We start from the raw sequence: 27873 nt of genomic DNA on the forward strand, positions 1-27873 counted from the left end.
AGCTAAAAAATTAAAAACATTAATAGGTGAGATTTAATTGCATGTTTAAGTGGAGCTAAAATACTTTTCCTGATGCTTGTTTTGGCAAAACATAAGAGAAATAGGTCAGTTTTCAGAAAGGAATGACATAGTTCCAATGAGAAATAAGAAAAATGAATACAAAATAAAACAATAAGCATAAGAAATACACATTTGACACATTTAATAAAATATTTAGAGGGAATTCCACGTTTGTTGTCTGTCATTGATTTTTAGCAGAAACATCAGCTAGTCAAGTTTTGTGATAAAGTTGCCTCGGTTTTTTATATGGTTAAGTATTCCAGTAGTAATGTCAGCTGCCACATAGAGTTTATCTTGTTTGTAAACCAGTGCATGAAGTCAAGAACTTAATTTTTTAAGTCTTCGAACACACCAGTGGATAAAAGAGAGCCCCCTGTAGGTGTAGTGTTTCATCTAGGTAAACGAGGTTCACTTGTCATTGCTTCTTCAACTACTCCAGCAAACAGGAAGGTAATAATTCTGCTAAATTACTGTGAAATTTTGTGTATTTTTACCGTGTCAAAGCAAAGCTATTTGGAAAGAGCACAAACTCATAGGTACCCTTCAAATTCAGTTCTTACTTTTAGAGAAGAGACCATCCAATGTAAATAGCCATGAACAAAAAAATGTTTACATGTGAACTGACACATATGAAAGTACCGTTCTTATTCCTGTTGAGAAATCAGTCAGACTGAAGTATTTTACTTCCAAGCTGACTCTGAGCTGTAGAGGATTTTATTTGTTTATTTTTTTCCATTATGACATGAGTTGTCTTTGAGAAATAAATATGTGCTGTTTGTAGGTAAATAATTCAAGCATGGAGAAAAGGCGGTCAACACATGAATCTTATTTTGTGGTTCAGTAACCTGTTCAGCTTTCTGAAAATCTGTTAATTTCCTCTGCAAAGCAGAAAGTTGGTGTGAAGTGATGAGCAGCAGTGAATAGCATTTGAATGGAAATACTTTTGATCTGAACAGCACAGGTTATTTTCATGTAATGTAAGATGCAATGGTGTAAAAGCTAATAACAATAAATAATAGTTCTTTGGGACTAAATTAAAAACAACATATTTATTTAAAATAATATAAAGGCTAAAATATCTTGTATCAAGTTGTAGGAAAAAAAGGCAAATAGAACAAGGTATAAACTAAAAACAAGCTTACATTTATCATTTCAGATGTTTTTGTGCTAGGATCTTAAAGGTGATTGAGGTTCTTTGGGTCACTTCCCTTGTTACTTTGTGCACAGAAGAGATAGTATTTCATTTGTAAATTAATAATTAAAACATCACTAACTATGTGGCTTTGTACATTACTAGCCAAGTGAGCAGGATGATGCAGAGTGTGAGAGCTCCAAATAGAATTAACTGGCTATTAAATATAATTGGAGGAGTACATACATATGAAGAACATCAAACGCTTTTTAATTTAATATTAAAAACATTACATTTTAATATGTCTGAAGATTATGTTTTGGTGATATTTATTTAAAGATGCCATTGTTTTCTGAGAGGTTTGAAACATCCTTTGGAAAGGAAATATTGTTTAATAACAGGGAAGTTATTATTTGAGAAAGAGATGCTAATTTGATATTTAAGATGAAGAGATGGTGAGTTTCTGTGGTCTAATAATTCTAATTCTAGTGATGATACTAGTAAAAGTGAATTTAAGTTATGTTAATGTAATACTTTTGTAATGAGAATACAGTTCTATGCCATTTCCATTGCCAGCAATTCAATTAGTGTTAATAACTTTGTAGTAAGACATTTGTTCTTTTAGTGTTTCTAAAACTGTGTTTGTTATTATGAATTTCAAACATTCATTTTTGTTTTTCTTAAGAACTTAGGATAAATATGAAGTTTGTAAAAGTTGGACGTTTGAATTTGAAATATGACTGTGAGATAGCATTGCCTTTCTGCTGGTTTGTGATTGTAGAAGAAACCACTGGGAAACTCCGAGAGTTTTAAAAATGCTTATTATGGTACAAGTAATGCCCAAACCAATCAGAGTTTATGACAACGTGCTTTGAATTGAAATAATTTGGGTGCTGAATGTTGCACAGATATTTTATATGCAAAGAAGTACATATATTTCACAGACAGAAAAAGAAATAAAACTGCTTGACAGTTCAAGTGTGAGAAACTAATTGAAGGATTAATGTGATGTATAAAACCTCTATTCATATATGGGAATTTGTACCCATTTACGTGTGGAAAATGGAAGTACAATTTTATTTGGGTTTCTTTTTCTGGCTTTATAATGGTAGTACATTAAAGGATTTTAACTTGATAATGTGCTTTATCTGTGAACAAGCGTTGTAAGATTCTTTACATGGATGTAAATTGATACAGAAATACAATTTTCAAGTCTTGTGTTCACACTGAATTACATAAATAATTAATTAGTCTTGCTGCAGCTAGAGTTTCATTCTTTTTGTAAGCTCTCAGCCAATGTTTTTTCTTCTCTCCAGAAAGATGTCATCAGATACTGTGTTTCCATAGAGAACTATGCCTTTTTTTGTTTTTTAACTAATTAATATCCAGGAGTTTCTTGAGAAAAAAACAAAAGTATTGTGTTTTCAAGTTACTTTTAGGTTGTGGTTAACTTCCTTTGGTACATATTTTGATGGATCAAAGCAGGTTTGATTGCCGCACAATGTAAGTAAAAAACCAAAACCACAAACCAACAAACAAACCCAAACAAAAACAAACCACAAAACCAAAAAAGCACCTGCTAACTGTGAAATAATTAAAAGTGCACTTTTGTCTGTAGGTGTTGTACAGTTAATTGATGCTGTTAAAGTAAACATTCACTGTCCTATATCAGAGAATGACTGGAATTCAGTTTAATCTCCTGCTCAAAAGCGGTATTGACACTGAATTCAGGCAAAGTTGCTAAGGACAGCCTGCTCCCATAATAAAACAATTGTCCTCAGAGATTCTCTCAGAGTTTCTGCTCTCCCTTTATCTTAATCTGTGTTCTTTTTTGGCCTTCACCTCCCAACTTGGTTTGTGTGCTCCTTCTCAATGTTGCACCTTCTTTGTAACTCATACTTCCCGTTTCCTCACTGGGCGTCATTGACTTGTGCCTAATTGCCACCTTCCACTTCACTCTTTCTTCTGTTGGTCCCCATGTCCTGGTGAATTGCAATTTTCTGCCAGTGCCTCTGCGTTCGATAGGCATCAGAATGGAAGTTATTGAAGAATAAAGATTTTCTGCTCTTGGCACAGTCTCTCGTCTCATTTGAGTCAGAATCAATAATTCAAAGAAAACTGGATGTTGTTCCAAGAGCCCCAGACATTCTGAGTTATCCATATGCAGTTTTGGGAGGGGAGGGAGCAAGCCTATTGCCAGCAGAACCTTGGGAGATTTCTTCTCTTATGCTTTGAGGTAAAAAAATTAACATATAGAAGCTGAGGCTTTTGTCAAACCTCAGAGCTTTCATCTAGTTAGGAAGATGCCGTGAAAATGGTAAATGGACCCCTGACATGTGCCAAATTTTCCTTGCTGTGAATCGGGGAACACCAGGGCTTTTAAAAAATAATTGGTCACCACTATAGCAGTAATTTCTTCAGCTCATTCTTGGTCACAGCTTAACTTTTTTTTTTTTTTTTTAAACTTAAAAACAAATAAAACCCCTTCAGTGTGAGGGAGAATTGCCATAAACTTCAGTGATTTAAATTAAATTATAAGCAACTCCAGGCAGACTTCTGTAGGCAAGATCAGCTAATCTTTGTAGGATGTGCAAGCAAGGTCTATTGTGAACAAAGGGATTTTTTTTTTCTATTTTTTCATGTTAACGAAAATATTTTCAAAATAAGTTCTAACTTCATTCTGTCTCTGATCCAGAATATGATTCCACATTTTGCACCTTGCTCCTCTGCTTAATGCAACAGGACATCTCATCCTGCAGGACTGATGGGGAACTCTCTGACATTCTAGGTCTTTGTGTTTCTTTTGTACTGTCTGAAACTGAAAATACCACATGCCTGCTCCTCCCTGTTGCATAGTTTGTTTTATTCTGGCCCTATTAAGCATTTATACTGTGCTCTTATATTCCTTGATCTTTCTTGGACTTCAGTGGGTGAAGGTGAGATTTTGAAGGTTTCCAATTATTTCTAGCTTTTCCTTTGGTGCTTCAGAAGACAATGTTCCTTACTTAAGTCTGTTGAGAGTTGCTCATGTTTTTCCTCATTTTTCTGTTGTGATCTAATAAAACAAGAAAAAAATTTACTCAAGTTTGATATTGACTAAATAGTGGTTCTAGTCTAATCAGTGTTTGTGTTTCATCTGTTTGGGACTTCTTTGGTTGCGATTCTGGTACTTCTTTAAGTAATTTTGTCAGGATGGGTTGTTTGAAGTTGTTGGCAAGTTTCTTTTTGTGTGAAAATTTTCAGGGTTCTAGGCACAATGTTACGTGATATTTTCTGGTCAGAGGTAAGAAGAGAAGCAAAAAGAATTCTCACAGTTTCAGATAGGTCTGGATGTCTGGCTTAAAATACAAATCTGACCAATTCCTTTTAGGTGGTGGAAGGTGCATTTCTTTTGATCTTTCTTTTCCAGTTTTTAAAACACACCTGTATAATTATTTGAGAATGGCATCACAAACACAAATGTTCCCTGTCATTCCACAGAGCAAATCGAGGACATTCTGGAACTGCGTGTTTTTTCTCATTCAGCACTTTTACATAGATGCATGGGCCCAGATTTACAATGGCATATGTAGACTCAGAGAATAATTTAATTTGGAACACGTCTGGGAAAGTAATTCGCAGTTTAGCCCCCTGCTCAAAGCAAGGCTAACATTAAAGCTGGGTTCTGTAAGTGATCTAGGCAATCTGTTCCAGTGATTAACTCTTATTATTCTGGAATTTTCCTTGTTGCTACTTGGGATTGTTGCCTCTTGGCCTTTTGCATTGCATTTCTGAGAACGCAGAGTATCTTTGCCATTCTTGCCAATTTTTCCCGCTCCTTTTTTACATAGTGAAAGATGTTACCACACAGCAATATACTCCTAAAGTGAAGTGCCAAGACCTTGGCAAATTGATTTAATAAACCTGATAAATCTTTATCAATCTAACATAAATAGAAAAAATTCAGCCCCCAAGACTGGGATTTATGGTAGTGAGTAAAGGAACACTTAGTCTAGCAACAACAACAGCAAGAAAAGGATGGGTGAAATCTGATCTTTCATCCAGCTGAATGCAGCCATGGTCAATCTTGAAGGATGCACCTCTGTGTCCTGAGGCCGCAAAAAACACTCCGAGTGTTCAGGTATCTGTTACCTCAAGGTCTCACTCTCTCCCTTTAGAATGCCACTTTGAGACATAGCTGAAATAAGAGACTATAATGTTTATTAATTGTTAAGCACACTACTAATAAACCAATTCATAGATTAATTAAATAATAAACATATGTCTGTGAATCACTTTGGTTCTCTAACACTTCACACCATTGTTAATTGCATGCAGTTATTGAGTTCTGTCACTTTGTTCTTATAAAGTACACCCAAATATTACTGAATTATAGTTCCGTAACTCAGAACTTTAACCTTTCACACTAGTTATTAACAAATTTGCAATTCTGTAACTTTATAACTTCTCACATCAAGTCTTTCAGATGTAGAGCCTGTGGAGAGTCCATCAGCTTCCCTCTGATATCCTGGCTCCCCCTTAATTACTCTTTCCCAGTTGTTCCAATTTGCTATGTCCATTCAGAGATTTCTTATTTCTAAACCCATGTCCTAGCTACTCTTGGCCTTAAATGGTATTACTGGCGTTGTTGCTTAGATACTGATGGACTTGCAAGATTCTAGCCCTGCACAAGATGCCTGATATCCCCTTTCAGTCATCCACTTAATAGCAATGACATATTTTTTTATTGTATATGCTAAGACTTGTCAGTCTACTTAAGCCTTTTTTCTCTACCTGTTTTTTATTAAGTATGCCTTTATTCTACTTAGCTCTTTCTCAGTTTATAAACAAGTGGCACATGTACCAGGGCAAGGAACACACTGTTACACGCTTTTTTTCATTCTGTTTTTTGTTCACACAGTATCCTACTTGTCAGGGAGTGGCGAGGGCCGGCTGGTCCCCAAGGGAGGAGGAGCCAGGAGCTGAGCATCACAAGGCTGAGAGAAGCAATGGCCTCACCAGCGAGGGCTTCAGGCCCTCCCCAGTAGTGCTACCTCAGAGTTGGCCCTGAATCCAGGTAGCCAAAACTCCAGCTCCTTCCAGAGGGGAGAAATGCTCTCAGCTCCCGTCCAGTACTCTGCCTCTCAGGTGTTTCTTCAAAAATCATCACTCTTGGCATCTGCTGATAATCTCCCCATTTTCTGCAGAGACCCTGTCTTGTTATGGGGTCCAGTACTCTGACAGAACATCTTGCTCACAGTGTCAGTCCTCCCTTAGATTAGGGCCAGATACTTTTATGTTCTTTGAAAAGATGATTAGAAGAGAAAAAAAATGATTAAATTTAACAGTATCAAACATTAACTCAAATTTATATTGTGTTTTTTCAGTTATATCTTGCATATATATTTGGAACTTTAGCAGTATTTATTAATGATCAATTCTGCTGTTATAACTTTTACAAGACTTAATGAAATGTGTTTCTTTCTGTTTCTTCTAGTATCTCCTGAAGCAATTGGATTCCTGTCTGCTGTTGGGGTGTTCATTATTCTCATGTTACTGCTTTTCCTATATATTAATAAGAAGATGTGTTTTGAAAATGTTAGTGGTTTCCCAGATCTCGATTCAGGATACACTACAAGAAAGAATTCACAAGATCAACTTTGTAAGTATCTGAAATACAGTGTACTAAACTTAATTATAAAAATGCACATTTTTACAAGGATGTGTAGAAATACATCAGTAATCCCTTTACTCAGGTGATGAAAACACACGATGTTGACTTTTCCTGTGACTGTGTAGTATGTGGAAACGAAGAAACCTTTGTATTCACAAGCCACAAAGATTCAACAGCTATATAGCCAAAGAGTTGATATTGATTATGGGAAGGTATTTCTTTTGTACTATGAGAATATTCTTGAACATATTTTATATGTTCTGCAATTATGTATAATTAAATCTCAGGTAAATCTGTGAATAGGATAATTGGATTTTGACTCAGCCATTTACAATCCTTCAGCAATCTTTTGGAGAAGATCTTGTCTTTACTCAACTGGAAAGTACTTTCAAAGAAGTAAGACATTAGAAACTAAAGACATCTTATCTCTGACTAACAGGTTTTTTGTTTTTGTTTTTGTAGAACAAGGTCTTTAAAGATAATGTGCAATAAAAAAGTTAGAACTTGAAAAAGATTTTGAGTGTTGGTAAACTAACCCCTTTCTACTTTTTGGGCTTTGGAAGTTGAATGGGCTTTGTTAGCTGACTTGAGAGAGACAGGGCCACCAGAGAACAGAATGGAAAATCTGAGAGGTTTTGTTCCCTTCTGCCTATTTAAAAGGTGCAGCCTAATTTTTTATTTTCAGTTTTCTTGGAGGCAGAAAAAGTTCTCCCCTCAGATATTAAGTCTGTCATCTTACCTTCCTTTTTGCTACAAAACAAGTCTTTGTGCTCCAAAATGTCTTACATTATGTAAAAGACAACAAGTATTTGGGGATGAAGAAGTCTCCATGATGCATGTTTTGTGCAGCTGTTATGTTGAAAGCTTGTTTTAGTGTGACATTGATGAAAGGATGTAATTTAAATGTCTCGCAACTTCTTCTTTGCAGGCTAGAATAAAAAAACCATATTTCCAACACACACAGTTGTCTTATTTTTGAAAATAATGAATTTTATAATGGCTTGTTGATGCTGCGGTTGATGAAAGACTTATGATTTTACTAGTTGATTGTGGCTTCATTTCAAGATATTTACTTAGCTGCTTTCTTATTATTTTCAATGCATATTGAATGGAAAGAGCAAAGCTGCAACTTCCCCTGGTAAATGTATTGAGTTTGAGATAGCAAAAGAAAATAGCTCTGAAATTTAACTTGGAGAAATTGAGTTGATCTGCTTGTGAAACGGAGGACCTTTTTGTATCAAAAGCCGTTGCTGAATAGGTTGGACAAATGGCGTTTTTCAGAAACCTTCACCAAAATCTGAACCTTCCCTCTGTGTCTTCTCTGGTCGACACACTTAGCAGTGCTGTGGATGATCTGACCAGTGTTGTTGGAGAAGTCGGCTACAGCGTTGCGGATACAGTAACAGAACAAGTCACAAGCATGATAAATGGCCTTCGTGCTGAAGATGAAAGCTGCAAAATGCAGAATGATAAACCTGTGCAAGGGAGAGAGGAACATGCACCATCATTAACTCATTCTCAGGAAATTAATATGAAAGCGAAGAGAGAGATTGCGGAACATGAAGAGACTCATTATTCTAATTCCTTAGATTGTATTAATAAAGGTAGAAGTCATGATGGAGAATCTGTCCATGTCGTGGACAAAAACCAGTGCCAGTTAAAACGCAGAGATAGTAATAGTCATTTAAGTGTCACAGAAGTACCTCAGGATTTGAAGAATGTAGGAGGACCTTTTAAAAGTGAAGCAGTAGGAGGAAACGAGTGTTTTGTAAATGATAAGTTCTTCAAGGACGGTAACCTGAGAAGTAATAATTTTACAATAGAGAAATCTATTGAGGAACAAGATAATTGCCTACATGCAGTATCAGATAATTCCAAGAATCGCTTGCATAGAAAAACCAAACCACGGTCACCTGAAGTTGCTTTTAAGGATTCTGAAGAAGTTCACAGTGTGAAGGTTCCCCAAGATTTAGAAACAAAACTTGAAGTACAGAAGCAAAAATTATCAGCCTCCAGCTTGAAGAAGACACGCCATGACCGTCCCTGTTGCATTAATGAACCCAAGGAAAAGAAATCTGAAGCCTTTTTTGACAGAAAAGGAAAATCTGTATCAAAGGACGAAGACAATGTATCAACCACAATTACAAAAACAGATAAAAAGAACAACTCAAAGAAAATAGAAAAGAATTCAAGAGCGCTATGTAGTAAGAAGACAACAGGAAAAGGTGAGGAGTCCGTCAGCAAACTGCGTTCTTCAGCCTTTCCTGAAACCTATGATACTTCCTACTTTTTTTCACCTTATTTACACATTTAATAATAGTGTTTTCTGTGGATGAAAGTGGGTCTGTATTGTCAGTGCTTCTTTCTCTAATTATGTTGATATTTGTTGGAAGTTAATATGTTTTTAAAGTATTATTTAAATGAACTGAGTAATAAGTGCCTTTCTTATGTTCTAACTTTTCCTTTTCTGTATACAGTTTTTCTTACCTTCTCTGCAGTGCCTTATGTGGTTTCTGTTGAAAACTATGAATTAATTAATACTGGAAATGAACACTTGTTCTGTGAAGGTGGTTTTTATTTTGTGTATTTTAAAAGCATTGTATAAAATGTCATAAGGTGATAAGGAAAAAAATAACTTCTGTTACATTTACATTATAGTAGATCTTCAAAATGTAGTTCTGGGATATGTAAGATAGTAATTTCAAGACACAAAGCTCAATGACAAGTGGCAATTAAGTGATTTAAAATATAGAAAGAACTGAATGAGGCTTGTCTTAAGGAAAGTTATAGTCTTACAAGGAAAACCTATGTATTGTTGATATGGATGCTGTGTGTGCCATCTTCAACATCCAATCTTAAACAATATGACAATGGGATTACCATAATAGTTTGTGAGTAAGAAGTAAAACCTTGTATTTTGATGCAATTGTTTTGTGGGCCATGCAGTGAGTTTTTAGAAAGCAACACAAACTTTTCTTGAGATGCTGTTTCTGTAGAGAAATGAATAATCTCTTAATAGAAATCAGTTGTTTGTTGCGTTGTCATGAGTTGTGTTTTGTTTTTTTCCCCCTCAAGTGTGCGAGTTTTCCCTTATCTGAAAATTTCAGTTGTTTTCTGTTTGTTTTGTTTTCTTTTTAAAATTTTATTTAGGAGGTGGTTTCTATGTTTGTGTGATGAACTATGTTTGTATATTTTATTGATGTAATACAATATTTGTAAAGGATAGTCTCTATCAAAAATGGCATTCTTAGGTCCCATGGTCAGCAAATTAATAGTTTTCAAGTTACTTGTGTTACCTAAATAAATTAGAGTTTTTAATAAGAACATGAATTCTCTTAGGCAAGTTTCCAGATAACACATAAAAATCAAAAGAGAAGTGTTGAGGAGAGGCATAAAACCCTGAGGATTTTTTTTGATGTGCAGGAAGCTATTTTTTCCTAAGAACCTGAAACAGATTTGTATTGTTCATTTAAAAAATGTTTGCACGGATAGCTTGTGTTTTAACTTTAAAAGAGGTTTTAAAGTCCTGTGAAGAAGTCTTGTTTCATTACTTGTAATGTTAGTATACATGCTCATTCTTTTTCTTTTATGCTAGGAACTGGAGAAAAAATATCTGGTATCACTGAGAACTGGATGCTTACAAACTTCAGTGCATTAGTAGCGACATAACTTTCAGTATGGCTTTGAAATATGTTGCTACCATGTTTTATACTATTCCATTGTTTGTATTTTATGCAGATTGATTAATAAATGTAATTTCATATTTGTTATTATATTTCTTGTGATGATAAGTGCTGCATCTAATACTGAAGTCTGGCACTGTACGTTAGTCCTGGTATGTCCTGCTTTAATTATAATTGTGGTAATCGGTAGACGTTTACTAAGTGGAAGGTTTCAACGCATTGAGGGCTATGTGAGATACCAAATTTTACTCTGTGTACTAGCAAAGGAGGCTTCATTTTCTGGGCAGCTTCTTGCAGTGAATCTGCTATGTCTTGCTTGATGTGACATTCTCAATAAGTGATCAGTGAAATTGAACTTGCATCATAGCCATTCATACAATGAGAAGGAACATATCTATCAGACTTGAATTAAAATTGATGGCCTAGAGTTGAAAGATCTAGTTGCTCGTTAGCAGTCTTTCAATGCACCAGTTTTCCTATAAATACTAAATTAAGGTTATGTACACATTGCATGTAGAGCTGATGGCACCATCTGCAGTTAAGGTTTCCTGACATTTTCTATTTCACGGCCTCATTTTCAGTTGCTTATAACCATGTGACAAAATTGAAATATTTGGGATGAAATTTGACATGCTTTCTGTCAGATTTTTTTTTTTTAAGCTATAGTTTAAAATCTTTAGATGTTCCCAGCAAAAGACTATGGGAAAAACATGCTGGTTATCTGCAAAAAATATGTTGATTTCATGTCTGCTTCACCAAGATGCTTTTTCACGTTTGTTTATTGGGGTATGTGTTTGAAATGTGGGCAAACGCTTTTCCCCTGGCAGAGGTGCCCATGTTCTTCTTTGAAAAGAGATGTGAATTTGACCAAATTGCAAATCTTTGGGAACTTTGCAAAATGCGTAGTAAATGCTTATTATAATTTGCTTGTTAAATTCACTGACCATCCCATTTGCACTCACGTGCTTCATTATAGGGGTTGAAGAACAGGGTGGGTCTTATCCTGCTTTTTGATGCTTTTGGTTACTGAAGGACCTTGGAAGTTTGAACAGAGGAACTGAGAATAAACATGTCTTCTGTGAGGACAGAAACTTCCTGAACAAATGTGACACGATGCGAATGGTAGGCAGGGATTTGAAGTAGGATCTGTGACAGACATGGAGAGAACTGATAATATTATATGAAGGTGAAGAGACTAAGGATGAAAGATTAAGGTTACATGAGTAGCTGGTTAGGTACAAGTAAAGAGAATATGGGATTGAAGAGATGAAGAGAGGTCCCCGTGACCGACCAAAACTGGGAGACTGGAGCGGGAACCTGGAGTATGGGGCTGGGAGACAGGAACTTAAGATTTAAAATTCTACTTGTATGCATATAACTTTGCAAAAACTGTCTGACCTAAACTTGCAGCATAGACTTTTCAGACCTCAAGTGGATGTGATTTTGCTCATCTACTCTAGAGGCTTACCTAAAAGTGGGAAGGAAGGACTTCTGTAGTAGGAAAAGGCAAACACTTGACTGTAAAAGAGGCCTAGATGGCTGACAGAGGTTGATTTACCTTAATTTTAAATGGCTGAATTTTGGGGAAACTGATTCCCTCCTCTAATCAAAATACCCAAACAGAGGAGTGAGACTGGGCGTGAAGATAAACACTCATGGGAGTGGAAATGCAGAGCTAGAGCTCGGACAGGGACTGAGAGGAGGGCAGAAAAGCAGGGAGGGGAGAAGCGGTTCAGTGTGGTTGGATAGCATGTTAGACAATATTCCCTTGCAGAATTCGGCGCTGAAAAACAGCTTTATGGCTGTCTCAGAGCTCTACCAGTAGCAGAAATCTATTGGCAAATCGTATACCATCGGCTTGCTCACAGAGTATTGGTAATGCTGACCTTTATTGAGTTTATGTTAACCTTCTAATGCTTGCTAGAGTCAGAGATCTACAAAACCTCCGCATGGCTTGTTAAATTTGGACAGAATCCATTAGAAGTTTGGAAAAGGGAGGGGGAAGCTTTCCCTTAACAAGTAAAAATACAGCTGAATCTTTGACTTGTGGAAGGAAGAGATGTAGTTGGACAAAGCTGGCCACAGGAGTGGGCGTTACAGAGTAACTGGTAGAAAATAATTAACTAGACAGTTTCTTCTGTGCAATTTTTGCTGTCGCCAGATGTCTGCAAAGATAATCTACATTAATTGCAGTTATTGACAAGGGGCTGCTTAAGTTAAATAAAATTGTGCATGCAAACATCTTTCACAAGCATTTTCCCATTTGCTACTGTGAGTTTAAGCACAACTGTCATATACACACTAAGACGATTTTGTTGTAGGCTTCTCTTTGTAAATCAGTTCCATTTCTATGTTACACTGCATGCACACAGCAAAAATCAGCGGGGAATGGAGGATCAGGAGCTGCCTTTTTGATATGTTAGGTATCCAAATGTAATGTTTCAGCAGTCTTGGATTTACTTTACATAAATTATTTTGAGCATTTTCTTACTTAACGAAAGGTTTCAAGAACTTCAGTGTGTGCTGCCTGACCTAAGTGGATCCGTTTTCTGGTGAATAAGTTTTAGAATGGATTTTTGGGGGCTTAATGATCTTTCAGTTTTTCTAGAAAATAAGAATAGTTCTCATCAACTTACAAAATCACAGAATACTTATAATTATAGCAAGACAATACTTTTAAAATATTACAGAAATTTTAATGGAAATAAATATCTTCTATGATAACCTCTTATGGTTATTTTCTTGTACTCTGTTTTGAGCTGTAGTCGATTTGCTTTATTTTATTCAAACAGACAACTCATATATGAGTAAAGACCAGCATGGTTCATCATCTGAGAGTGAAGATGAAGCACTGGGTAAATATCATGAGGCCTTGTCTAGAACCCAGAGTTCCAGGCTGCCAGTGGTGGATGGCAGACAGCAAAAAAACTATGTATGGGAAACCAGACAAAAATATAGTCCCCTGTCTGCAGAATATGATGGATACAGTAGTGAAGCCTCAATAGATGAAGGTAAGAGTGATTTAAAAGCATTCATTTTATTCCAAATTTCGGAATGATGTTCTGGATAAGTAAGTCCTAGATGAGGACAGCTTGACTTTTAAATAGTCAATGTCTGCCAAGAAATATCCAGATATCTTTTATATTAGTGCATGCTCCAAAATATTGGCACAGACTTGTGTGCGTTTCCGGAAATACTGCAAATTATAAAATATCTTGTTATATTAAGTTTCATACAGTTTAATCATTAGTCATTTTGTTTTGGGGGGAATTTAAACTGTTTTGATTTAGGAAGGAAACGTGGCAACTCTTGATGAATTCTGTGGTATTATAAATATAAACAAGACCTATTATTCCTCTGCTGATAAGCTGTCATTACAGCAAAGTAAATTGAATTGGTTACTGGTACAGTGCATATGGTCATTGCGGTGTGCATTACTGGAATGTTCTGCATCTTTACTTGTCTTGAAATCAGAGAAAAACATTATTTGAAAGATTAAATTAATAAAGGTTTTCCATGGCGTTAAAAGTTGGATGTAAACAATGGATATTTTATTTTGTAGTATATATTTCTTGATTTTAAGTAAGGGCCTGGCATAGAGACTGAGAATTCTGCTGTCAGTATGCTTTTTTGTACTTGAAAATAGCTGCATGTGAGAACTGTATCTGTAGCCGTTTTCCAGCATGAAAAGTAAGGTTTCATTGACATTACTTCAAAGTCAGACTAATATGATGTTGTACTACAATAGGGTATTTGTTGGTCCCCCTTTAAAAGGTTAAAATGCAAGGGCTTCTGAGAGATGGGTATTTTCTAACAAAAAGTGGATACATTTCATTAAAAGTCTGTATTTAAATGTTCTATATAGTCCAGAAGTGCTTGAAAAAAATTAAATTTTCTACTATGTGGTGAAATTCAATTATATAAAAGTCTCTTTGCCTCTGAAATTTGAAATTAGTGCATGCTTATTTGTGTTTCCAAGTTAAGGCACAAAGGACATGAAAACCATAATTGAAGTAAGTTGCAGAGTAAGAGGAATGTTTTCTGATCATCAGAAGTTTGAGTTCTTTCCTTCGCTATTGAGCTGTAGGAAGGCTGGCAGTCTGAGTTCCAACAAATAGAGCAGGAGATGCAGAGGTGAGGTCAGGCAGTAAGAACCCATCCTTGGACACCGTGGTGGAGGACAATAACTATGACAAGGGGTAGTAAAAGTGTCATATTTGGCTTTATTGTTTGTTTTGTTTTGTTTTGTTTTTTAATATATGTACTGAGATCTATCGACAGCATTGCTGGGGCAATATGAAAGAGAAGATGCTAACTTTTGGTGTGACTTCTTGTTGGGAAAGGATGGTGATGTATATTAATGGGAGATGGAAAGCGCAATTGTATTTATTAGCAAATAATACCAGATACAAACTATACAAGAAGACTGCTTTCAGGTACTGAGAATGATGTATTTGTCTCTTTTCAAACTACTGAGACCACTTGCTGAAATAATCGTAGAATAGTTCATGTCGGAAGGAACATTGATGTTTCACCTGTTTCACCTGTTTCACCATTGTTCTTTTTTTTTTATCCTACCAAGTTATCTTCTCAGTGAAAAGTTCTGAGTTCATCTCAGCTTTTTACTTTGGCTCTGTAAGACTCCAAAGGTGTTGTACTAGCCCGCATTTTGTGGTGGTGGTGGTGTTTGTGTGTTGGTTTTTTTGGTTGTTTTTTTTTTTTTTTAAATAATTGTCTTCCTTAGCATCCTCTCAGATCATAAAAATTCATAATCCCTGACTTTTATGCTCTCGTGGGGAATGAGAACTCCAGTTCTCCATGGAAATCTATGTCTTGGTTAGAATCTAAGAAAAAACCCCTGATGCAATACTTGGACTTAGAGTGGGGAAGTTACAATTATTTCCCCCTTCCTTCTTTTTTGGTTTTTTTTTTTTTTTTTTATCCTATTCCCAAAGATATCTGTCACCAGCTGCTATGCTTTCTCAACACTCTTTCCATTCAGGAAGCCGGCTGCATATAAAACCCATTTATGTATATGCACACGCATATTCACTCTAAAATTAGTATGCAGATTGAATTTATTATAATGAAAGAACATTCAGAGTTCGGAAAAAAACTTTTAAAGCAAAAAACTATCAAAACATTCTGACTTAGAAAACTGTAAATTTTTAATTACCTACTTGTACAAAAGCTTTAATATTGTCAGTATTTTGCTTTTGCTGCTGCTTGTGAAACCATTCTCACATTTTACAGGGAGTGGAGAATCAGCAATGTTATGTATTTGATAGCCTGCAGTCATTCTACAGTTTTCTGCAAAATCCTTGCAAATTAGAGTGATGATTTTGTCTCATTTTTGTAATCTATTAGTCTCAAAAAATGATGTTTGATAGTATTAAAAAGCGTTTTGTGCTATTGGACATGGCAACAGAGAAACAGCCTAGTATTTTTCACTTTTCAGTGACCTGAAGGTGGCATACTAGAATAAATAGTGTTAATACTTTTAACGTTCTTTCTAAATTATTTCAAACATAAAAGAAAGAAACTTTGCACAATATTAAGTGTGTTAGAATAGAGGAAAAGACAGTGTATGCCTTGTTATGATCATTACAGAAGGAAAGTTGCCCAACCTCAAGCTTTGATGAAAAGAGAAGATAGAAACCTAATAAAGAAAGCCTGTCATCAAAAATAAGTGAGAGATTGGCTGTTGCTAGCAAACAGTTCGTACGTGTTTACAGAAAAAGCTCCAGGTGGAGAGCATCAACATCTTAGAGGTTTCAGTATAAATTTTAAAAATTGAAAGCTTTACTGTTCCTTAAACTTGGAAAATAAATCCGTAGAAGACTTGATGCCATAGGAATACTGACATTGTTCATTAAATAGGTTTTTTTTTATGACTGTTGAATTATTTTTTTTGTAAGTGTAAAAGCAAATGATGGAACCATTTCATGATTATTTGTAGTGAAGGGGGAGCAAGCAATGTATTCATATGTACTGTATTTAATGTGAGAAGCGATTGTCAGTATATTTGACTCGGTGCGCTTCTGTTTCCTCATACGTTCTTCATCATTTATACTTCTGAGACCTAAACATTTCAGCTGTACTTCCAGCTTAAGGCACCAATCAGTCCAATGTTGAGCAGGGCTTGATAGTGTTGCAGCGAAGTGCTGAGAAGTGAGAATTCATTTTGTCTCATCTCTGTTTCCACTCTGGTTATTGCTAGTAAATCAGCCTCTGATGATATCATTAAAAATTCCATCAGAGGTAGAGTAGTGTCAGAAATGAAAATGATATTTTGTTTTAGGAAAATCCTGTGTTATTTTCTCTTCAGCAGTTAATCTCTATCACATGTATCTTGCAACGGTGTGCTGTGTGTTTTCAAAGGAGTCAATAAACAGTTTGACTAATAACTGTTTGCTCTGCACTTTAATCTTAATTTTTAAAATTTCAGAAAAAAAAAATAATCTTGTCTTTATTAATACACCCTGGAGGCTTTGCTTGCATTACTAACAACATGCATAATAATATGTTTTCATTACTAAGACCATGATAATTTCTGATCATATTATTTTAAGGTTCACTTATTATCAAATACCTGCTTAGTTTATTATCTGTTTTCTGGCTGCATGCCCCTAAAACTATTTTATTCTGAAGCCTGAAAATGCGTGTGGCATGTTTTCACATCATTCTTTTCTCCTCTAGATGGCCATATTAATCTTTCTTTTCAGCATATTTATATAGAACTGGGATGACTTTTTTTTATAATGTTTTTAGTAGTTAAATGAAGAAAGCAATATACTTTTTGGGTTTCCTTGGTGTATTTTGGTAATGGGATGTTCCAGGAGCACTTCAGTTCATTCTGTGAGGTTTAGGTTTTAAAATTGGGTTCACAATTACCTGCGTGTGACCAGTGTCTGATCCACTTCGTGTATTTGTGTAGTACATTTGATGGACTTAGATTTTGGTGAGTTACAATGTATATTTTAAATAAAAAAAAATTGTGCTTAGATGCAAGTATTTCTAGACTCTGACCTCTTGTAAATAGTTAACTTTTGCAATGAGCTCCTCATGAACAGGGTTAATTACAGAGTATCTCTAAAGGAAAGTCTAGCTCATTAGAAAATCAAGATGCTGACAAATGTCATCATGAAAAGTAAAATGGTACAGAATGGCAAACTAAATGGTACAGATGGCAAAGTAAAATGGGTCAGAAGATAGGTTTACACCCAAAATTCCCAACTTCTGCACAAATGACTTAAAACTGTTGATCGCAGAACAGAGAAATCTGTATAACTGCAGTATTTCTTGACATCTATATGTGGTCTTAATCCAGTATCTGACCCTGGGCCCAGAGTCCTAGGGTCAGCTCAAAGTTTTAAGTCTTAGTTTTGCCAGTAATATTACTTGTGTTCTTTCTCATGTATTTTCTCGTGTTTTTCCTTTTCCCTGGTACATCTCCTGTTTTAACTTCCATTCCATTTGTGTCCTACTTCTTTTGTTACTGCATGCCATTTAAAATGCTCCTACTATCCTGTTAAATATGTAGCACTGCCTTCATGTGCTCCAGTTATTTGTATTATCTTGGAAGAGGGGAATAATACAGTCTGTGATATTACAAGTCTGTTTCAGAAAATAAAGGGAGGGGAAAAATAACCCAACAACACAACACTAGAAAAGCAAAAATAACAACATAAGGTAATTCTTCTAAGAAGGATGTTATCAATTGAAATAGTGATCTATATAAGGAAGTGTACAAACTTAAATTTAAAATTGTCATTATTCTTTGTACTTTGGTAATTGGAATTATTTATTAGTATCTGTGCTGGTTGTGATCTTAAATGGACCATGCTTTCTGAACAACTTAAATTTTTTAAAAATGTACAATGATATTAAACTAGCCTCTTTGTGTCTAGTAGTGGCTAGTTCTGAACTTTAAAAGCTCAAGCATTATACAGGCAAGTTGTCGTGTCTTTGTTATATCTAGAAGCTTCATAGGCAAGTACAAAATATTTTCTTTAAGGAAGCAGTCCCTTAAATTCCTAAACATTGAAGTTTTTAAACTTAGAAACGTTAGGGTAAATATATTGAAATTAGAGATTGGCAGGAAGATGTCAAAAACTGGAGGTTGCTATTGAAATGAACATTCTCTGAATCCGTTGAAATGAGAAAGGTATAAGAGGGGAAGAAAACATTCTGTGTTTTTATAGTTAATTTGTGATGTTTTTAAAGCTTGTCTTGCCAAATCACCTCTTTAACAGCTGTGCAAAATTCCAGATTAGCAAGCAAGCAAGGGGAATTGATCCCAGTTCTGAGGCGAAGTGACATCGTGACGGAAAAAGCAGTACGCTCTCCTGCTCACTTAGCATACTAAGATGTACTTTATTTAGCTATAGTTTACCAGCTTGGTACAACCACAGGTTCCATCTCCAGCCTGTTTTAAAGTCTCTTTCTGACTTCTCAGTTGATAAAGCCCCATGGTGGAAGGCACGTTTGTTCAGAGGCTCTATTTCTGAGATTGGCCCAAGTGCCTTACATTTCACAAGGTTTTTTGGAAACATATGGAAGCACTAAAAGACTGCAGTGAGAAAACATAAGTTCTCTTAAATGAGAATCTGCTGCTCTAGCAGGCATATGCTACTGGATTTTATCCATCTTTTCCATATTGTGAAGGTAGAATATGATGTTATTTTTGTAGTTTATCTTCTCCACTTTTATTCTTCTCTAGGCTTTCGGCACTTTCTGTTGATGTGTCTGTTGGACATATGTTTGCCTTGCTCCTCGGTGTCAATCTTTGCACGTGAAGGCGACTGTTCTTCTGCAATCTCTTGGATGGGATTCTTTATGCAGCTTTTTGCCTCATCTTTCTCTGTTAGTTTTCATGTCTTGGTAAAAGTCTCTTTACTGAACTACTTGAAGTACATAGATTTTATTTCAAAATCTTCCCAACATAAACACCAAAGGCTCTTTCATAAGCACCTCAAAACTGGCACACAGGTAAATCTCTCCAGTTTTTTAAAGCAACCTGGGGAAGTTTTCCTCTGTAAATAACCTTCTGTAAAGCAGGATCCTACTTCTTTGGACTTGTCAAGCTAAGATGAAAACCACTGGACAGGCTGAGAGAGGAAGAGTGGATCTCTCAGTGAATCCCATAAATATTATAAATTTTCCAGTTTAGTTTCTGTCATTATTTGTTGCGTATAAGCAGGTGTATTTGCAATCCAAGTGTGAATAAAGACTTACTGGTTATAAAGTATGGAGTGAGGACCTCAGTATGGTTGTATTGTGTTCAGCAAAATAAGGCCAGAAGGTTTTCTCAAAATCGGTCTATCTATCTGAGACTGCAAATAAGATGTAGCTGTTAACACCTCGTGAATACATGTAACTTTCTATTTAGCTATAGCTTTATTCAGCATGACTGTAGATAAGGGTAGCAGCAAACAATCATTGAAGCTTAAAGAACATTTTTAAAAGAAGTGCCTAGGCCTCATATTTCTTCTGAAACTGTTTTATTTTTCAGCGAATAGTGTTTAATTGTATTGATTTTTGACGAAGAAGATAGTTTATGTGCAATAAGAGCTATGAACTAGTATTCAGACTGGAAGACTGATAGCTCAGTTGAATACTAGATCATTACTTAAATAATTATTTATCTTCTTTTTCTTCTAATGCTCTTTAAATAAATTAATTAGAAATACAATGGAAAGAGTATTTAGGAAGAAGTTGGCCACCCAGTTTTCATTGATGTGTCTCTATCAGTTTACCTGTGAGATTTCTCTGGTATAATACCCATTGGAAGAATTTTATCTTTTAGGCCTGCAGCTTTGGATAGACCTAGGCCTTCAAATAGTAACGTTCATCAAGACACTTTAAAAGGGTCTTCAGTAAAGACACTTAAGACAAGTTCTAAGTAATCTTCAGAGCAGTATTTCCCAAATGTTTCAGAGTGTATTTTGAAGGCTGAGTCATGTTACATCTAGGAGATATTTTAGATATTCATATTTGTGTATGTCAGCTGACAGTGCTTGTATACTATCGATTGATACAATTCTTGATGCACTTTTTAGAGATTTTTGGGGAGAGAAAAATGGGATTTTTAAAAATTATAATATTTATTCAGTTGATCCAGCTTCCTTATGCTTCTTTTCTATTATGTTGGCAGCTACCCTTGACACGTTTTATTTGAAGAGTAATTTAAGATCTTCATGTAGTACAGTAGAAAGTGCAATGATGCAGTACTAATGATACACATAATCAGGAATCAGGACTTAGTATGTGCCTCCTATTTATAGGTAAATAGCAGTGAATTTTCCTTGGCTCTAAGCCCTTAAAAAATGGAGAAAGATAATTTATTGTGCTTTTGAAGCCTCTGGGGAGTGTGGCAGTTCAACCATAGCTATATCAAGGGAATGTTTTAAGGATAGTTTTGTGTACTACAAAAGATAGTTTTGTAACTCAAGGAGCTGCACAATACTGTCCAGAGCTAACTTGATTTGGATTGTTTTCTGCTTAATTTCTCAGATGCTGTCAGGTTTGTTTTTTTTGTGTGTGTGTTTGGTTTTTTTGTTTGCTTGTTTTTAACTCTTGCCAGGGCTGGGGGGGAACACCAAAGTATCTTCCTAATGCACTATGGCACTATTATTCTATAATAGTGGAAGACAGTTCTGTTAAGTATTTGAAGTGATTTTGTTTTTCCCAAAAATATAGTCAACTGAGCATTGCCGAGACTAAGGTGATTTGAAGAGTAACTTTTGCTCTGTCTTTTATTCAGTTTTACAGAATTCAGATCTTTTTTACTACCCAAGACAGTGTCACCCTTTATTTTTTGAAAAGTTCCTGACAGCAAGGAGCTTTTCATGGAAGTTATTCACATATTAGGCTATAATTATGTTGTGGTTATGTTTCTTTATCTGCGTGAATGGCAGACAAGCATAGTGGTAACAGAGTCTGAAGACCTGGAATGGAAAGAATTCACAGACGGAGTAGAAAGTACATGTGTAATTCAATATTATTATTGTAATTTTCTTGAGGAATATTACAGAGGTGGCAAGACGTAAATATGGAATTTAAATGCAAAGGAGATCTGTGTCTGAATTTAAACACAGTTTGGAAGAAAATGGAGTTACATTGAGAACTTGTGAGTTGAAAAGCTAGATAAGTTGTGCACAGTAAGTATCTTGTCAACCAAAGGAAACACGTGAAAGTGCTTGATAGAATGAATTTGAATAATACTGAAGTTATGGATTTACCCTGTGATTAGCAGCAGAGTTGCTGGAGAAAGATGATGGTAAAGCGTGCATGTCATCTGCTGCTGAGAGAAGAAAACTAGTAACAAAACTCTAAGTCCGTGATGATGATAAGATTTTCATCAGAAAAATTCCTTTTCCAGCTAGACCAACTCCAAAGAGGAAGAAAACCTGTCCTCCGGTGGGAAAGGGCTTTTTTTCCTGATGTGCACAAGTAAGCCAAGCAGTCTCACAAATTAGGTTCCTCCTGCCAGCATTTTGAAGTCTTTGAAGAGATACCCTTTGCATTGATGTGAAGGCTTTGAAGAAAGTCACCCTTAGCAATGTGATGTCTCTGAAGTGATGTAAATCATACATTAATAATTACAGGAAAGTTCCCATTTTGTTGTAAACTTACTATTTTAATAAGTAATCTATTTGAATCTGGAATTTATGAAAGGATCAAGATCTGTCATTATCTAGGAAAAGTGCACGTATATATTTGTGGCTGAAATAGTTCCTTGTGGCATTGTATTTGACACAGATGTTCCACATTAATAAAATGTAGAACTGATTTAAGACATAAGCACAAGGGCCAGTACTATATCAGCAAAGAATATCATTCCGTGATGAACCAAGCACCTTTGCTGATTCTGAGGTTTCCCATTGAAAACTGGGTATTTCTTTTATTAATATGATGTAAAAGCTATTGGATAGGGGTGTTCTTTTTTCTTGGTGTTATGGTAATATCTAGTGTTATAGGGAAGCAGTTTCTTTGATCTTCGTGCACATAGACCATGAGACATGTCTTGTTCTGAAAGACTTCCACAGAATACAAAAGAAGGCATAGTTCTCATTAATTGCAACCCTAATTGCAGAGATCCCATGGCCTATCATGGAATGAGTGAGTAAGAAACAGGATCAAACAGCAGGCTGGAGATCTCTGTATAGATATTTGTTATGTGCATTGGAAAAAGGGATTTTACCCAGTGTACAGCCAGTAGCATACTTACCTGCTGAGAATAGTCGTGCTGCTTGGTCAGCAGAATGGAGCAGTACTTGTTTTTATTTCTTATGCTTACATAACATTATTACAACTTTATATAAGAATATAGCAATAGACGAGTTTATCAGTTGTTCCTCCATAGTGCCTGTGGATAAATGGATCATTCTTTCGAGCTTTAAATGTTAAAAGATTTTTAACTCTAGTCTGAGACTAATGTTTATGTCCCAGTTGTGCTTTTTCCCCTAGGTTAAAGACCAGTTACTGTTAGGACTGTTTTTTGTAATCCGATTGCATTACATTTTAACCATCTCATTGGTAAAAGAAGAACAACGGGTAATTTTTATAAATGAACTCTTTTTGCTTTATTACCTAGTCAGTGTAGATAATTTTCCTTATTTATACATATGTATTTCGTAGACATGCTGTAACTATATCATAAGTATTCTGTTGGAATTACTCAATGACTATTTTGTCCTTCTACAAGATGAACAATGTTACCATTTTTATCTAATAACATGTATTTTATTGTTAAGATTACTATTTTCATAGCTACTTCAATTGTGTATATTATTTATTGGGACTGTATTGTATCTGAGTAAACAACGTGAAATTGTATCTGTGGCTTCTGTGAAGGCAAAGATCTGTATTTTTTTTTTGCCTTTTAAAAATAAGCTCTTATGTGCTACTTAGAACAGTTCTGTGTTATAAAGTTATCCTAAATTTTATGAATTATTGGAATATTTTCCTTGGAAGGAAGGGTAAGCATAATATGTTTTATTATACAACTTGAAGTCTTTGTGTTCTTTTGGTTTGGGTGTGGGTTGGTGGGTTTTTTTGTTTGTTTGGGGTTTTTTTGTTTTGTGTTTTTGGTGGTTTTTGGTGGTTTTTTTTTTTAGGGGTAGAGGCTTGGGTTTCTTTGTTTGCAATTACTTTTCTTTCACTGTATTTAGAAGTGAGCTGGAAATAGATCTGTAGCTGGTGTAATTGCCAGGCTTCTGGTCATTTGAGTGTGGCTGAGGGTTTTCTGCTGTGATGGAATCATGGTCTCATGAAAGCACATAGGAAAACTCAAAGGGAAAATTATTTTATTATGGAAATTCTCATTCTGTTCCTTTGAGAGAAGCTGGCAGACATGCTTAACTGGGTATAAGATTTTCTGTGTGGAGTCACCTATGCCCAGTTCAATTAAAGCTTGATCTTTAAATTTGTAAATAGAAAATCTTGCTACATTCACCTTTCACACCACTTTATAGTCTACCAGCATGTGTTTTTATATATATATTTGTGTATTTTGCTTAAAAACAAACAAAAACCCAAAAAAACCACAAACCTACCCAGCTCTCTATTAGAAACCTTTGGGCTTATTCTTTTTGAACCTTTCTAAATTTTGTTCTTAAAGGTGTTTTTTGAAAAATATACCGTTATCATGATTTTCTATTTGTTTTAATTTTTAAAGAAGTTTTCTGACATTCCTTTGCAAATATATCAATTTGTCAGATAAAGGTTAAAAATTAGATACGTTTTATTCATGTTAAAGTCACACCCAGCTTATTTCAAGGCAGCTTTGACTTAGAGTTGCAAGCCTGAGGATATTGATTTGAATTATGCATGACTGTCTGGTATGCAGTTCCATTAGCCTGCTGGATGGATAATGTAAACATGTTCAGAATTTTAAGTATCCTATATGAGCGGCAGGTTAAAAATAGAGCTGATAAGAGCATGTGTATCTGAAAAATCCAAATCTTGGAGAATGAAGCTACAAAAGGTTCATCTCTTCAAGAGACTGACTTCAGGTGTGATTTTCTTTTATTTGAAAATGCTCAATCCGAACAAATACAGCTTATGTATGTGACTTAAACAGGTGACACGATTACTGTTGTTTACTGCAAAGACTTGACATCTGTACCAGGAGAAACACTTGTAACCTAAAGGTCAAGGCCAATTTTGCATCTTTTGGCAAAAAAGAGGGGCAGCATCTGTTCTTGTTTAAGTTGGTCAAGATTAGCACTAGTGATTAGACTAATTTCTTTGCATCTTCACGGAATCTTGTTTAGAATGTTGCTTGATTTTGCTCACACTTTCCCATGGCTTCCAGTATCTCATAGTTCCCGTTGGTTTGGTGATACCTATATATCAGCAGTTGTAGTTTGGTGGTAGGTGTGATGCCTTTTGAAACTTTGTTTTTAAATCCCTGGCACTAAAATCACTGTATTAATATGATATAAAACAGCTAGTGTCTTTTTAGAATTTTGTGCAGGTTCCTGTGATTTTTAACAGGAAAAAAAACCCACTCTGAAATGAAAAGTACAATGCCATCTCTGTGTTACATTTTATTAAGATTTATTATACTTCAATGTGTTTCTGTTGTATATGTAGCAATGTGGCAATTTGATGAGTTAAGTAAAAATCAGCATAATGTACTGCACTTGTTTTCAAGATCTGATAGATACAAACCAGAAGACTAGTCTAATATTGCATTGATTTGTAACTACCTTCTCAGAATTATTTTGCTTGGAGTGCTCAATATTTGACTGAGTTAAATTCTGTACATAGTGCCAGAAAAGAACTCTTTTTATGTTATGAGAATAACGAGAGAGAGTAATGTTGTATTTTCCCTGGACTTTACAGTGTTTATTTGCTTACATCTTAGTATAGAAATAATCACATAAGAATATGCAAGTACAGTATGACCTAAAAGCTCTTCTTGAAGATGAAGTTGATTGTACTGCTCTGACGTATTTTTTTTCTTTTCCTGTCATATATTGGATCATGAATTGTATGTCCACACAAAATCTGGCCAATAGGTAATGCTTGAGTAGGTCTGGTAAAATTTGAAAAGGTGTTTTGAGTTTATGGTCGTTTTCTCTTGTAACTGAGCAATAATTAATCTGTTAAGAGAGCAGCGTCTGAAGCTCTCCTTCAGAGAAACTCATCGTCATGTTGGATCGTGGCTGTTGTCTTTGGCTGTTTGCAGAGCAAAATTCCTTTCACTGGCCTGAGAACCACTGCTCTTAATCATCTGCTTTTCCTGGTGTCATTTCCTTCCTTTTAACAAGAAGGGGCTTTAAAAAGAAAAACAAATGTTTGGAAATAAAACCAGTAGTTGTCATTAGTGTTAGAGGCAGTCTATTGGCCTCAGAGCTGTAGGGAACAATTGTTGCTATTTCCAGACGACTTTGAGATCCTGCAGAGGAAGGACATAAGAACTCATTTCATGAAGGATGGTAACAATGGTAGTTATCTGTTAAAAAATACTAGCTGGCACCTTAGTCCTACTCAGAGAGGAACGGGGCATCTCTTGTGTGCTTTTGTGCGCAGTGCAGATAATCCAGGAGAATATTACACAGAGGAGAAATGGAAGGATAGCATGTGTAACAGTGAATGTAATGGCAGGAGTACACAGCCATTGAGTGGTTCCAACACAGAACTACAGAACTAGTAATATTTTGATAATACAGATGACTTACCATAAATACCACAAGGTAACAGTCAATTTTGAGTTCCTTTTCATTGTTCTCTAGCTTTCAGTAACTTTTAAAAGAAATTTATAGGAAAAAAAGTGATGTCTATTTCTAGTTGAATGTTTACCATAGAAACATTATGTGGATCTTTTTAGTCCGCAAAGAAAGCATTATAATCTAGGCAATTTAAAGTTAAATTTAAAAGTTAAAAGAAATGCATCTTATGAAATCCATGTGAATGTAAGTGTACCCTCCAAGGACACGGTTAGAAAAATGGAGATATTTAATATGTCTCTATTTCATATGTGCTTGTGGAAAACCTATCAGAATTACACAGATATTTCATGATCTTAATATAAACAAGTGTAAGAGTTTGTTTTTTATGCTTCAGTGGCTCCGATATTATGCTTCAAAAATCTCTGTGTTTTAAAGCAAGGCTGAGCTTGTGCATATGAGCAAGTCAGGTTAAGTTTTTTGTTTAGCGTTTTGCTGTAATAAGTTTAGGTAACTGAAGAAAAGAGGCAAGAATATCATTTTCCTACCCAATCTTCTCTGGCTCTCTAACTCTTAGTTGCTTTTGTGACACTTATTTATGTAGTTGATACCTTTCCAATGATTCAATGCATTGAAAGGTGGGAGGTGGCCCTGAATGATTCTGTATCTACTTCCTATTACAATAATTTATTTTTCCTTCTGGTTAGTCCCCTTTACTTCCCATACATTAATTCGGATTATGTTAGTATTGGCACTTGGTTTTTGAATCCTGTGTAAATTTTGCTGAGTGGGAGTGAGTCTCTTTTTTTAAGAGGAGGTCGGAATACAGAAACATAAAGGGAAAATCAGTTTACTAACTGCCCTCTTCTTCACTGATGAGTACAAATTATTCCCAGCTTGTTGGAATGCAATTTGCATTTGAAAATGCCCATAATAAATTGGTATAAAGAGGTCTAACAATTTCTGTTTAAGGAAGTTCTATATATTCTGGTTTATGCGTAATCTCAGAGTTGCACGCAATGGTTCTGCACCTCCTTTCTGAAATGCTTGCTTGAAATTTGCTGCATTTTACGTCTTCAGCGAGGCATATTGATAGAGAAACACTTAAACTCTGTCAGCTCATAATAAATAGCAAACTCGGAATGATGTGCTCCTTTTTTAATTTTAACACCATTTCAGGGTTGATCAGGTTAAATCGGTTTATGTCTGCACCTTTTTTCATTCTGTTTTCCTCAAGCAAAAGTGCTGGATTTCAGATCGAAAAGAACGTGCTTGCTTATTTCATTACAAATGTTAGCATATGGCATACCTCAGTTTTTTGAGAGGGTGGGGGGGTGAAGAACACTTCCAAGGGGTTAGACATTCATCCTGTATAGATGGCTCAGATTCCTACTGTGTCAGTTTTCTGGTGTTTGATAAGGCACACAAAGCAGTTGTGGGAGAAAGCATATCACTTGTATCCATGGTAACTCGAATGATACTTTGGAACTCAAAAGGATAGAATAAGCCAGAGTAATAGGTCTCATTATGAGGGCAAAATACATAAAAGGTTCAGGCATATGCTTTTAATTAGTTGCCAAAAATAACTAGAATCAGAGACGATGCAATGAAACAATAATTCTTAGTGTTAGAAACAGGCAACATTTGAAATCTAAAGATGTGCTT

At 35.4% G+C, this 27873-nt stretch overlaps 1 protein-coding gene across 8 annotated transcripts in view; it reads left to right on the plus strand.

Annotated features, from left to right (window-relative positions):
- SYT14 (synaptotagmin 14) overlaps positions 1–27873 on the plus strand; it is an 85126-nt gene that overhangs the window by 19631 nt on the left and 37622 nt on the right. For 2 of the 8 annotated variants that reach the window (XM_065058363.1, XM_065058362.1), the window contains exons 3-5: positions 6669–6833; positions 7774–9070; positions 13321–13539. In XM_065058363.1, coding sequence (XP_064914435.1) covers positions 8113–9070; positions 13321–13539 — 1177 coding nt within the window. In that variant the 5' untranslated portion in view covers positions 6669–6833; positions 7774–8112. The remainder of the gene's footprint in view (positions 1–6668; positions 6834–7773; positions 9071–13320; positions 13540–27873) is intronic. The other 6 variants (XM_065058369.1, XM_065058366.1, XM_065058364.1 and 3 more) reach the window with 3 other exon arrangements.

This window comes from Columba livia, chromosome 3 (genome assembly GCF_036013475.1).
Source record: "Columba livia isolate bColLiv1 breed racing homer chromosome 3, bColLiv1.pat.W.v2, whole genome shotgun sequence".
Classification (NCBI taxonomy): Eukaryota; Metazoa; Chordata; class Aves; order Columbiformes; family Columbidae; genus Columba; species Columba livia.